At 42.7% G+C, this 13,066-nt stretch overlaps 1 protein-coding gene across 1 annotated transcript in view; it reads left to right on the top strand.

The window, feature by feature from the left end:
* The first annotated feature begins 729 nt into the window (after nucleotides 1-729).
* TMEFF1 (transmembrane protein with EGF like and two follistatin like domains 1) overlaps nucleotides 730-13,066 on the top strand; it is a 147,636-nt gene continuing 135,299 nt past the window's right edge. Inside the window, exon 1 of the mRNA XM_021004617.2 lies at nucleotides 730-1,707. Within this exon, the coding sequence (XP_020860276.1) occupies nucleotides 1,437-1,707 (271 nt within the window). The 5' untranslated portion in view covers nucleotides 730-1,436. The remainder of the gene's footprint in view (nucleotides 1,708-13,066) is intronic.

Genomic DNA, 13,066 nt, shown 5'->3' with positions numbered 1-13,066 from the left:
TTAATTAGAGAGATGTTGCAAGTTTAATAATTTATGAAGAAATATTAGACAATACCCTGTATTGTCTTCAGAATTCAGAATGAGAATGAATAGGGTAAGGAATCACATAGCAGGCTGAGGGGTGGGACTTTAGCTTGACTGTCAATCAACATCTACCTTAGTCCATATCTGAGAGGAATGGACCCTAAACCCTGTTACATCTTCCTATCATACCTTCTAAATTGATACATAAGAGGAAAAAAAATCTCTGCTTCCTAATAATTAGAGCTATCCTAAAGTGGAATGGGCCGCCTAAGGAGGTACTAGTGGTGGTGATAGAATCTCAAAGAGCAGGCTGGGTAGTAGTTAAATTAGATAATCTCTAAGGTCCCTTCCAGCTCAGATTCTATGATTCTGTGAACGTCTCAACGACAGAAACTTCTCCAGTCAACTTGGAAGCTAGAAGAGTTTTCTGGTGAAGACCTAGTCATAGCTAAAGAGTTTTTAAAAAATAATTTCCGCCATTATTCCGGTGCCGTTAGTGAGAATAGTGCAGCAATTAAAAAAGAAAATGGGAAATGTAAATCTACAATGAACTGTGATACTACTCAGTCTGCATCTCAGTCCTGGAAATCTGGCCAAATCTCTCACTCTCCACTAGTGCCACCGGCACCATAAAACTGTGTAAAAGAGTAGAGTATTAGGGCACCCGCTGTCTCATTTTAAAGCTTCTCTCGTCTGGGTGGTCCATTTAGCCGGATTGCCTCCACACATCCCACGGTCCACGCCTTGGGAAGAACAATAGCATCTCTGAAGTCGCTGTTCCGATGGTGGGATAGAGAAGACTCCGTACCCTGCTTATTAGGTTGGGGCGGCTTTAGGGGTCGCTGATACCCTCCTCCCAGAGCGCTAAGGTCCCAATCACGTGCCTCCTCCCTCCCCCTTTTCCGTCGCTGCCTTTGTGGCTTGTCTGTAGCTAAAGCGGCGGTGGACACAAAGGGGAGACACAGAGAGAGAGAGAGGGGTGGAGAGGAGAGAAGAGGAGAGGAACTGGTCCCCCCTCCGCCTCCCCGAACCCCCCTTCCCTCATTCCCTGTCCCTTATCCTCGAGCATACACACATACACACACACACTCCCTTGCACGCGCGCACACACACATACACACACACACACATACACACATACACGCGCGCATCCACCGAGCGGAGGCCTGGCGGCTCGTGGCTGGCAGTGCTGAGCCAAGGGTTGGGGGCGCGGCTGCTGCTGCGGGGCTCCCGTTGTACTACAGACTCTCGAACACCCAGGAGGGGATGCTGAAGCGCTGCCCCGGGGAGGAGCGGACAGGACGGGCGCGGCTGCTCGGCGGTGGAGGCAGCGGCCGCTCCTCCGGGGTGTGATTGATGCTGTGGGCCTGCAGCTCCCTGTGCTTAACGCCGTCCTCCTCGGGCAGTTAGTTATGGGGGCCGCGGGGGCCGCCAGCGCCGCGGGGACCACGCTCCGGCTGCCCGCGGCTCCCCCGCTCGCTTTCTGCTACACGTCGGTTTTTCTGCTTTTCGCTTTCTCTGTGCCTGGGAGCAGAGCGTCCAACCAGCTCCCGGGCGGCGGCGGCGGCGGCGGGGCAGGAGCGGGCGCTGGAGCAGCAGCCGGAGGAGGAGGGGGCGCAACCGGAGGAGGAGGAGGAGGAGACTGCCCTGGCACGGGCAAAGGGAAGAGCATCAACTGCTCAGGTAAGCCGCTCAGCCCGAGCACAGACACGACCCACCTCCCTGTCGTCTGTCCTCCAGCCAGCCCTCCCCGTCGCGGTCCCTCCGCCTGCGCCCACGCTTCCACTTCGTGGCGCGTGGATTCATTCCCCTGGGGCCGCTGCTGAGAGCACTTGAGGACCCCCCCCAACACCTCCCCTTGTCCCGATCGGTCCCGTGTGTACAAGCCTGTGTGTGTTTGTGGGTGAGAGGGTGTTTGTGTGTGTGTGTGTGTGTGTGTGCGCGCGTGGTGTGTGTTGGGTTGGAGAGAGGAGAGCAGAGTAGAGTGCGGAGGGGTAGGGGCCTGGGAAGTAGGGAGTTACCTATCCTCTCTCCCCAGGTCCCCACCCCCAGCTGCTGGAAACAAAGAGATTGCTGGGGTTGTAAGTGAGGATACATGAGGACTTCCACTCTGTAAAAGCTCCCTCCTCCTGACAAAAGGGGTCAGAAAGCAGGAGGAAAGCAGGCCCTAGGACAGAGCATCGAGGGGCATCGAGGCCACATTTCCCCCCCCCCTCCATTTCTATATTCAGAGGGGCCTGGGCAGCTTCAGCAGGTGCATGCCAATGACCTCTGGATCACTAAACCGCACCCTTTCTCCATCACTGCTAATTTAGCCTTCTCTCCATCCTCCACTTTCATGCTTCTCCCCTGGAGGGGGAAGCTGCCAGCGGAATCCTCGTGACTCTCAGCCATTATAACATGTATAAAAACGTAATTCCGTTGCTTCTAGTTGCTGTGAAGATATAGGTATTTGTTTGTATGTGGGGTTTTTTTTTGCTATTTTATTTGCCATAATGAAGATAATTTTATTTGAGCTACCCTGTGACAGCTAGACACCTCATGAAATCTTTTTAGGCAAATGAGATGTCTCTTTAACCCCCCCCCCATTTTTATGTTAGTTTTGAAGCTTGTTTTTTGGTTTTTGCTTTTTTTTGGTTGGAGAAATATTTCTTAAGTAATTCTAAGTAAGCAGTGGCACACCCCATCACAAGTGATTCTAACCATCTCCATAACTTTTATGTTATTTTTGTCAACGTATCCCTATCCCTATAGAAGTGTGTATAGCTTAATGCTTTTAGCGAGTGGTTATCATATGCATACTCTTCTTCAAAATAAACACAATAGTAGATTATGTTTATTAATAAACTCATATATTAGAGTTGAGAATGTTGTGAATGCTGCTGTGATTTTCTCAGTTGTAAAATAAGGGAGACTGAAATTTATTAATCTGTATAGTACCTTTCAACTCTCAAATTCTATTATTTAATAAATATATCAGGTTATGAGCAGAATACATTAATCAGCATAATATAACCTATATATATGTATATATATATGTATATATATATATATGTAAGCAGTATATCTAAAGCTGATCAAATAAAAGTTGCTTTTAGAACTGAACAACTCTATGGCTGGAAACAAGGGCTTGGATGAAAAAGAATTTTATAGGTCACTTTTTGACTTTTGTGTTTAAGATTAAGGCCTGGCATCAGTTTGTGTGAAAAAGATCTGGGAGTCTTAGTTGACCACAGACTAATATAAGCCTAAGAGTATGATGTGTGTGGCTGCCTTTAAAAAAAGTATAACTTTAGTTTGCAATAATTGATGATTAGCATCAAGGACATAAGAAGTAATAGTCTTATTATACTGCGTATTGCTCAGGTCACATCGGGAGTGTCAAGTTTAACTCTCAGTGTCACACATCTAATTGATTAACTAGAGTGTGGCCAGAGGATAGCCATCATAATGCACAAGGATTATGTGAAGAGCAACTGAAGGGACCGTTTAGCCTGGAAAAAGGAAGTTGAAGGGAGGCATGACGGTTCCCTTCAAATATTTGAAGGACTGTCATGTAGAATAAGAATAGACTTGTTCCAGAGGGCAGAAACAATGGATGAAACTACAAGGAGAGCACTTTTCTAAGAAAGCATTTCCTGAGAACCCAACAGTGGATTAGTCTGCCTCGTGAAACAGTAATGAAGTGACTTCCTACACTTAAAACAGATGACTTATCAGTATTTCTGGTCCTTTGATCCAACTCTTCATCTTCCAGTAAGTTTCCCACATCTACTTGTTGGCCTTGATCCCAGTGTTTAACTACTTAAGACTTCAGAGTTCCTTGTTCCTCTGACCTTTTGCTATTCTTGACCTAAGAATCTTCAAACATAGCTAACTCCCATTATCCAGTTTCTTGCTCTTGCTCCAAGACTGCTGCATATTGGTGGGGAAAATAGTGAAATCAAGTTGAATTAATGCTAAATTTCTGTAATGTAATAGCAGATTGGTCTAGCTTCCAATTTCACTGAAATGAATAAAGTCATCTGACATGAGTTCCCTTAATTTCTTTTCTCCATTGTTCAAAACTCCTTGGCATTGTTACCTAACTTTATCTTCTTCTTGCTTTTTGGTGAAGCAGTCAGGATTAAATGACTTGCCCAGGCTCACACAGCTAGTAAGTGTCAAGTGTCTGAGGGCAGATTTGAGCTCAGGTCCTCCTGACTCCAATGCTGGAGCTCTATCCACTGTGCCACCTAGCTGCCCCTTCTTTTCTTTTATCATAGAAGAAGAAGTATTCTTATTCTTCACTAACATGAGTCTGTCTTTGCTCTTATTAGCTCTTGCCTCTTCCAGGACCTTTCTCCAGAAATGATTTTCCTCATACACATTCTCATCCCATCTTTCACAGTTTCAGTTTCTCCCTTGTCACTGCCTCTCCCCTCTGAGTACAAATATTCCCCCAATTCCTCAGTATTAAACAAGCCTTCTCTTAACTGTATCATCCCACATAGTAACCACTACATCTCTTTTCCTTCATAGCAAAACTTTTTTAAAAAGTTGTGCATATTCAATGCCTATACTTCTTCACAACCCATCCTTATGTCAATACCCCTGTTTACTCTACTGAAATGTACCTCTTAAAACTCACCAGGGGAAGCTAGGTGGCACAGGGGATAGAGCAGTGGCCCTGAAGTCAGGAGGACCTGAGTTCAAATGCGGCCTCAGACACATAACACTCACTAGCTGTATGACTCTGGGCAAGTCACTTAACCCAGTTGCCTCACTAAAAAAACAAACAGACTCACCAGTTGTTTCCTAGTCATTTTCAGTCCTCATCTTCCTTGATATTAGAGATTTTCCCCTTCTTATCTCTTCCTCTTCCAGTGAATCCTTGATACCAGTTCCAGAATCTCCCTTATGTACAAATCTGTTCATGCCACTTTTCTGTTAAAAAAAAACCATCCTTGGTTCTTATCAACTGAATAAAGTTCATAATTCTTTGCTTGGCATTCAAAACCTGCTGTAAGTAGGTTTCACAGGTACCTCTCAGTACCTGTGAAGGCCTGGTTTTTATTATTCTTGTCCTGTATTTTTTGCTGTGGTATGGACTAGTAATGAAAAACTCAAATAGAAATAGATCTCTGTTGGCTGCATATTGACTTTGTTCAGTTGTTTTCACTCATGTCCAATTCTTTATGACCCCATCTGGGATTTCCTTGGCAAAGGTATTGGAGTGGTTTCCTTCTCCAGCTCATTTTACAGATGAGGAAACTGAGTCAAACAGGGTTAAGTAATTTGTCCAGGATCACACAGCTGGTAAGTGTCTAAGGCCAGATTTGAGCCCAGGTCTTCCTACCTAAAGACCCCTTACTCTATCCACTGTGCCACTAGCTGCCCTATGTGTTGGGGATACAAAGAAAAAAGTTGAAACAGTCCTTGCCCTCAAGGAGCTTACATTCTAATGGGACAGACAACATGTTGATAAAGAGGTACATGTAATATAGATACAGAGTAGGTGGATTATGGCATTTGAAGGGAAGGCATTTGTAGCTGGAGGGAACCAAGAAAGGTCCACATCAAATGTCAAGTAATCAATTCTTTAAGCCCCCCTATTGATTACTCTGCCTTCCAGTTATTCAGTCTCGTGGCCTTAAATGCAGGTGACATGCCTACAATACTTCTTTCTAATCTTTTCCCCCAATTCTAGTCATTCCTACTCTTATTATCTTGTTCACGTGTGACCATATATTCCAGTATCCTCACTGGAACTCTTACTATATTGTCAACAAACTGCCCTAATCCTTGAACTTCTTAAGCAATATTCCTTCTACCTCTTTGCTTTAATAAGAGCCCAACTTTCCTTCAGTACAATCTTCTCCATTGGCAGCCTCTCTTTACCAACCTCCCCCCTCAAACCCCACCAGACTTCTTTTATTAGAGTGTAAGCTCCTGGAGGCCAGGGAGTGTTTCACTTTTTCTTTGTATCCTAAGTGTCTAGTGCACATAGTAAGTTCTTAATATGCTGTCTTGCTTCTGGGACTCACAGAGTTAGGAAGAAGGATGGATAAAACTTCTTTTCACCCACTGCTCCTTCCAGACTATTCTTCTGCTACCATTCCCCAATGACCCCTCTATTTTTGAGGCCTTTGCAGTGTATACTAGCCTCACCCCTCGTCCATCTTCAATTCTGTTGTCACAAGGGTGATCAGGGGAACCCCTGGTTTGCTGGATAGGGGCACTTCCCACAGAGTTGGACATGAATTCTGGCCTCTTGTTGAGAGGCAGGTGTCTTATTGAGATGGCACACGCAACTCCTGATTGGTCCTTAGAGGGAGGAGAGTTGCAATGAAGATGATTAATCACCATTTCAGAGAGATAGACTCTTTTTGAGGAACATCTCCCATCTATAGCCTTTAACTAAAGCTGTAGAAAAGGCTCCAACCCTCTCTTTTTGGACCCATCCTCAAAGGGACTTTTCCCTAGCATCTTCTGTCTCTTATGCTTCCATAAGAGAAGGAGGAGGGGAGGGGAAGGGAGAGAAAGGAAATTTCAGCTCCATGGGAAGTGTACTGGCCCAATGAATCAGGTATTCCCTTCATTATCCCTGCTGTTATCTACCAACCTCCAGATCATCCCCTCTACTTTTTCAATGACCCTAGTGACTGACATGGTTTCCCTCTCAACTTTATACTCTGTTACCATTCAGAATTCATGTTGCCAGCCACTTGGTGTTGTGAAAACGTGATTCCTCCACTTTGTGCCCTTTAACAAGCTTCTCTATCTCCCTTCAGCCACACACTAGACCATGATATCTCTTGGAATCACAATACCTCCACTACGTGGAACTGTAAGATCTTGCTATCTGAGCACAGTCCCTGTTCTTCTTTCACTCACACTAAACCCACTCCTTACCTTTACCATGAATGAACTCCTTACCCATGCAGTCTTGATCTCATAGTTTGTCACTTTGTTTTATTAACTAACTACTGTACTCGAATCCATTGGTCCATTGATTTAGGAATAGTTTGTTTACCACTATTTGGTTTCTCTTTTCCTGTTCAAGAGGCCTTGAGTACCATGGGAAAAAGTCAAAAAGCCAAACTCATCTCAATTGCTGCAAATTCATGGTATGAAACCTTAGCTGCACCCTCTCAGCTGCTTGATAGTCCTAATCTATTCTTGTGGATTCTTTATTTCACTCTTACATGACAGCATGGTCTAATAGAAAGATGGCTGAATCTGGAGTCCAAGGACCTAGGTTTAAATTAGAGGTGTGCTGGAGCGCACTCCCTATCCTTCTTTTACAACCATTTTCATTGTGAGCATTTGCACCTCAGAAATCTCAATTGCTACAAATCAGGGCTTGGTTTTTTGTTTTGTTGATTGCCTAGACTTAACACTGTGTTAACTAGCCTTAAGACTGTGTTAATAATGCAGATTAAACTAGGGAGTGTGTGTGTGTGTGTGTGTGTGTGCGCGCACACACGCGCGTGCATTCCTCTCCAGCCCCACCCCCACTCCAACCCCAGCCTCTGTTGTTAAATATTTACCAGCACACCACTGTATTGCTCTATAAACACTGCTTGAGTTCAGCAGGAGTGCAATAGAAAGCTCAGGGAATGAAGGCATAACTAGGCTGGAAGCTTAGTGACTGTAGACTTATAATATTAATAATAATAGTAATAATAACTGCAATTTGTATAGTGCTTTAAGGTTTGCAAAGTGCTTTGCATCCATTGTCTCATCTGTACCTCACAACACCTCTGGTTTAAGTCTTGAAAAGGTCATGTGACCTTGGGTAAATCTAGGAATCTCTTATTTTCTCACCTGGAAAATAATAGGGTTGGACTAGATGACTCTAAATCTACCTCATGATATCCTTAGTGACTGTTCCAGGCTTTTTCTTCTCCTCACTACCAGCCATACTTTTGTTCCCATACTTAGAACAAATGATCTAGCCTCCTACTTCCGTTAACTCCTTATATCCTCCTCCATTTCTCAAAAATTTTCAACATCATCATTCACTCACTGCCTCTGCTCTCGATCCCATTCTCGGGAGCAAGTTAGGTTGGCATAGTGGCTACATCGCTGGGACTGGAGCCAGGAAGACTGGAATTCAAATCCAGCCTCAGACATTTACTGCGTGATCCTCAGCAAGTCACTTAACCCTGTTTGCCTCAGTTTCCCAATCTGTAAAATGAGCTGGAGAGGGAAGTGGCAAACACTTCAGTATCTTTGCCAAGAAAACCTCAGATGGGGTCACGAAGAGTCGCACATGTTGAACAACAACAAAAAGTAATTAATAAATCCTTCTTTCCTTCCTTCCCCTTCTCCCTTCCTCCCTTCCTCCCTTCCTTTCCCTTCCTTCCTTCCTTCCTTCCTTCCTTCCTTCCTTCCTTCCTTCCTTCCTTCCTTCCTTCCTTTCTTCCCCTTTCCCTCCCTCCTTCCTTCTATTCCCTCCTTTCTTTCTCCCTTCCTTCCTTTTCTTTTTCCTTCCTTTCTTCCTTCCCTCCCTCCCTGCCAGCACATCTTCCCTGATCCCCACCGCTCTATCGCTGCCCAATTAGTAACAACTTTCCCCCCCAACTTAACTTACATTCCCTATTGTTTTGTAACTATCTATTGCAATTATCATATAATGTTATGTGTCATATTTATATATATTAATATCTTATACCCCTGCTAGATAGATTGCAATCTAAATGTTGTACCTGACACTGATCACAGCACCCTACTTGGGGTAGACACTTAATTAACATTTTTTTGTTTTATATTGAGGCAAGAAAACCCAGTGCTTATTTAGCTTGATAGGATACATGTGCAGAGGTCACAAGCAAGAGCAAGAATAGTAGAAAAGAAGGCAGAACATTAGGTTGGGGATGGATTGAAGGCCTTGAATGCCATTCTAAGTAGTTTGAATTCTGCTAGGTAGTTGGGGAGCCTCTGTGTATAATAAATTGTTTTGAAATTTTTCTTATAAGGGTCAAGGTTTTCTGTTTGTTTTGACTAGACTGGTGATTTCCTGGGTGAATGGGAATTATTCCACCAGTACAGATTGGCACCTTTGTTGGGAAGAAGAGAGATACCTAGGATACTGAGGAGTTAAATGACTTGCCCAGGGTCACATAGCCAGTGTGTATCAGAGGTCAAATTTGAACCCAAGTCTTCCTGACTTCAAAACCAGCTCACCATCTTTAGTAAGTGTCAAGCTGACACTTGATTCTGCCTTTCCCCTCTTTTGAAAAATTTGACATTTACTCATCTCCATGTATCTGGTGCTCTTCTTAGCCATGATTTCTCTCTTTTTTTTAAAATAAGGAATTTAACTTAAAACAATAATGAAAGTAATCAAATTTATTTATAACGAAACTTTCAAAAATGACATATATAAATGTCTAGAGATCAAAGGTAAACTCTTTTAGGGCAGAATATATTAATTTTTCACTTATTTCTCTAATGCTGAGCATAGTACTTTGAACTTAGTGGGCACTTATTAAACGTTTATCAATTTTAATCCAATAATAACACCCTATAAATTACTCTCTTCTTCTGTATTCCTTTCCATTGTCTTTGTCCATTCACCCTATTTTGGAGACATTTTGAGACATATGCACACATACATATTTGGAGACATATACATACATGCAAACATATATACATATATGTACACACATATACATACAAACATATGTTCCTTCTATATAGAAAGTGTGTGCATAGTAGATAGAGCTGTATGTAGAGTAAAAATAAGCTGAATTCAAGCCCCACATCTGACATCTATTTGACAGCTAGATAGCACAGTATATAGAGTGCTGAGCTTGGAGTCAGGAAGACCTGAGTTCAAATCAGCTCGTGGCCATGGGCAAATCATCTGTCTGCCTTGGTTTCCTCAACTGTAAAATGGAGATAATAATACCTACCTCCCAGTGTTGTTGTGAAGATCAAGTAAGATACTATTTGTTAAACATTTAGCGGAGGGCCTGGCACAGAGCAGGCACTGTGATACATTCTAGCTATAATTAGTACTATTATTATAGCTGTCTGGCATTGGGCAAGTCATTTAAATCTCTCAGTGCTTCTAGGGAATTCTCTAAGACTTTAAGTTACAAAACAGTTGCTGTAGATCAGCAGGAATTTCCTCACTGGGAATTCCCTAGATCAATGAAATCACAGGTTTGGTCCTGTATAGCTATAGTCTCCATTCAAATTTTATCTTATCATGGTACAAAGGGAACTTGGGGCTTGTGTAGGTCCTACCAACCTGTAAATATTTCAAGAACAGGTCCTGTGCTGGACTCTGGATTTTGTTTGAGGACTAGCATGGCTAAGTTTGAAAAGGTTCACCACTTCATGGTTGGCCTCGCTGTGGTAAGTTTTTGGCCCTAGCCATTCGTTATCCATTCGTTCATTTAACATGCTTTTAAGTACATATTATATACAAGGAGCTATACAAGTTACTAGGAATATGAAGGAAAAAAATGAAACAATATCTGCCCCCAAGAATTTACATTGTCTTAGAGGAAAACAATAGGTGCACAAATACATAGATACAAATATATATGAATATAGTAGGATTTTAGAGTTGACACTGGTTCCTTCTGGAAGGCAGTAGCTTTTAAATGTGGGGGAGGTGTCTCCCCCAAGCATATGAAGACTTCCCGTGGTGGAATGGGGAGATAAGAACAATTTGTTCCAGCGACACAAAGAAGGCAGCGGAAGCAGGTGCTGTGGAGCAATTAGAAATGGAAGACACCAAGGTGTCACTGCATCCTAAGCAATCTCTAGTCATCCTGACTTTTGTCCTGCCACAGGACTTCAGTGACTGTGGAACAGAGTGAGGCCAACGACTTTGTGTAGCTCTGCCTCACCCAAGTCCAATTCACACACGTCAAGACATCACCCCTGATGTCATTGGTCCTCTTCAAAAATGAAGGACAAACAACAGCCTTTAAATATGTCACTGTCCTCAAAAAGTCTTCACTAAGCCCTACCATCCCCTTAAATTATTGCACTAAATCTTTCCCTTCCTGTCTTAGCCACACTCCTTGGAAAAACTGTCTATACTTGCTGCCTTTTCTTCTTTTCCTTTCACCTACTCTTCAGCCCTTTGCAATGTGGCTCCTGAATTCATCACTGAGTGGGATCTGCTCTCTGTAAAGTTACCAGTGATCCCTCAGTTGCCAAATTTTAAAGTCATTTCTCAGTCTTCATCCTTGTCAATCTGTCTGCTGCATGTGACACTATTGACCACCCTCTTCTAAATATTCTCTCCTTTTGGGGGCTTTTGTGATACACCTCTTTCTTGGTTCTCCTACCTGGCTGACTGTTCCTTCTGAGTTTCCTTTGCTATGTCATCAACCATACAGTAGCTCCTAACTGTGGATGTTCCCTAAGGCTCTGTCCTCAGTCCTCTTTTCTTCCTTCCCTACACTGTCAGTATTTTATCAGTTCCCATGGGTTTAATTATCATTTCCTTGCAGACATCTCCCAGATCTACATCTCCCAGTCTCTCTCTTGAGTTTTTATGTCACACCACCAATTGGCCATTTCAAACTGGATGTCATGGAGACATGTCAAACTCAACATGTCTAAAATAGAATCTTTATTTTCTAAAGTCACCCTTCTTCCAAACTTTCCTGGTTTTGTTGAAGGCATCAATTTTCTAATCTCCCAGGTCCTTAACTCTAGTGTCATCTTCAACTCCTCGTTCTCCCTTATACCACATATGAAATCAGCTGCCAGATCTTTCCGTTTCTATCTCTGCAACATCTCTTGCATCTGACCCCTTCTTTTTAACTCACATGGTCATCATCTTCACTCAGGTCCTCATCAACTCCTACATGGTATCATCCTCCTACATTGTAAATGTCAATGGTTCCTTATTGCCCTTAGTATCAAATATAAACTCCTCTGTTGTGCTTTTAAAGTCCTTGACAACCTTGTTCCAACCTATCTTTCCTGCCTCATTATACATGCCCTCCACTTGTAATCTCTAATCTGGCCAAACTGGAATTAGTAATGTTTCTTACACAAAACACTGTATCTCTGTGCCTCTTCATTGACCATCACCCATGCCTGGAATTCACTCACTCTTCATAGAATCTCACCTTCCTTTAAGATACAATTTAAGCACCACTTTTATCACAAAGCCTTTTCAGAATCTCTCCAGTTGTTATTGTCCTTCCTTCCTAATACTTTTATTTATTTTGCATTCATCTTGTAGGCATGCCTTAGGACTTTTGTATATGTGTCCCTTAGAGTACTGGGTCTGAAGTCAAGAAGAATACTCTTCCTGAGTTCAGATCTGGCTTCAGACACTTATTAGCTATGTGACCCTGGCCAAGTCACTTTACCCTGTTTACCTCAATTACTCATCTGCAAAATGAACTGGAGAAGGACATGGCAAACCACTCCAGTATCTTTGCCAAGAAAACCCCAAATGGGGTCACAAAGAGTCAGACGTGATTGAATAATAACAATAACATATAAACCCCAGTGCTTAGTACAGCACCTGGCACTTAGCTAATGCTTTTTGATTGATTAACTGATTTATACATTCCATGTGTAATTTACATGAAAATTGAGTGGATTAGGGGCAGCTAGGTGGCACAGTGGATAGAGCAGCAGCCCTGGTTTCAGGAGGACCTGAGTTTAAATCTGGCCGCAGACACATAACACTTACTAGCTGTGTGACCCTGGGCAAGTCGTTTAACCCCATTGCTTCCCCCCGCCCCTCGAAAAAGAAAGAAAAAAAAGAAAATTGAGTGGATTGGATGATGCACTACATTAATGTTACATACACAATGCTAAGCATGTGATAGTCTAAGTGTCTAAAATATATGCAGAACATAATAAATATGTGTAAACATTACAACAGCACATGAAAGGAGAAAAAACAATGACACTAACAATAATAGCGATTAACATTTTAACAATACATGTGTATACATACATATTGATATACAAAGCCACATTAGATGTAATTTATTAGGAAGTATATTTGGCTGCATTGATAAGCATTTTTCCTTTTTCTCCTGCAGTATTATCCTGGTCAGAGGCT

The sequence above is a fragment of the Phascolarctos cinereus genome, unplaced genomic scaffold (genome assembly GCF_003287225.1).
Source record: "Phascolarctos cinereus isolate Bilbo 61053 unplaced genomic scaffold, phaCin_HiC Scaffold_4;HRSCAF=312, whole genome shotgun sequence".
NCBI classification, from domain to species: Eukaryota; Metazoa; Chordata; class Mammalia; order Diprotodontia; family Phascolarctidae; genus Phascolarctos; species Phascolarctos cinereus.
This window is presented reverse-complemented; position numbering and strand designations above follow the sequence as displayed.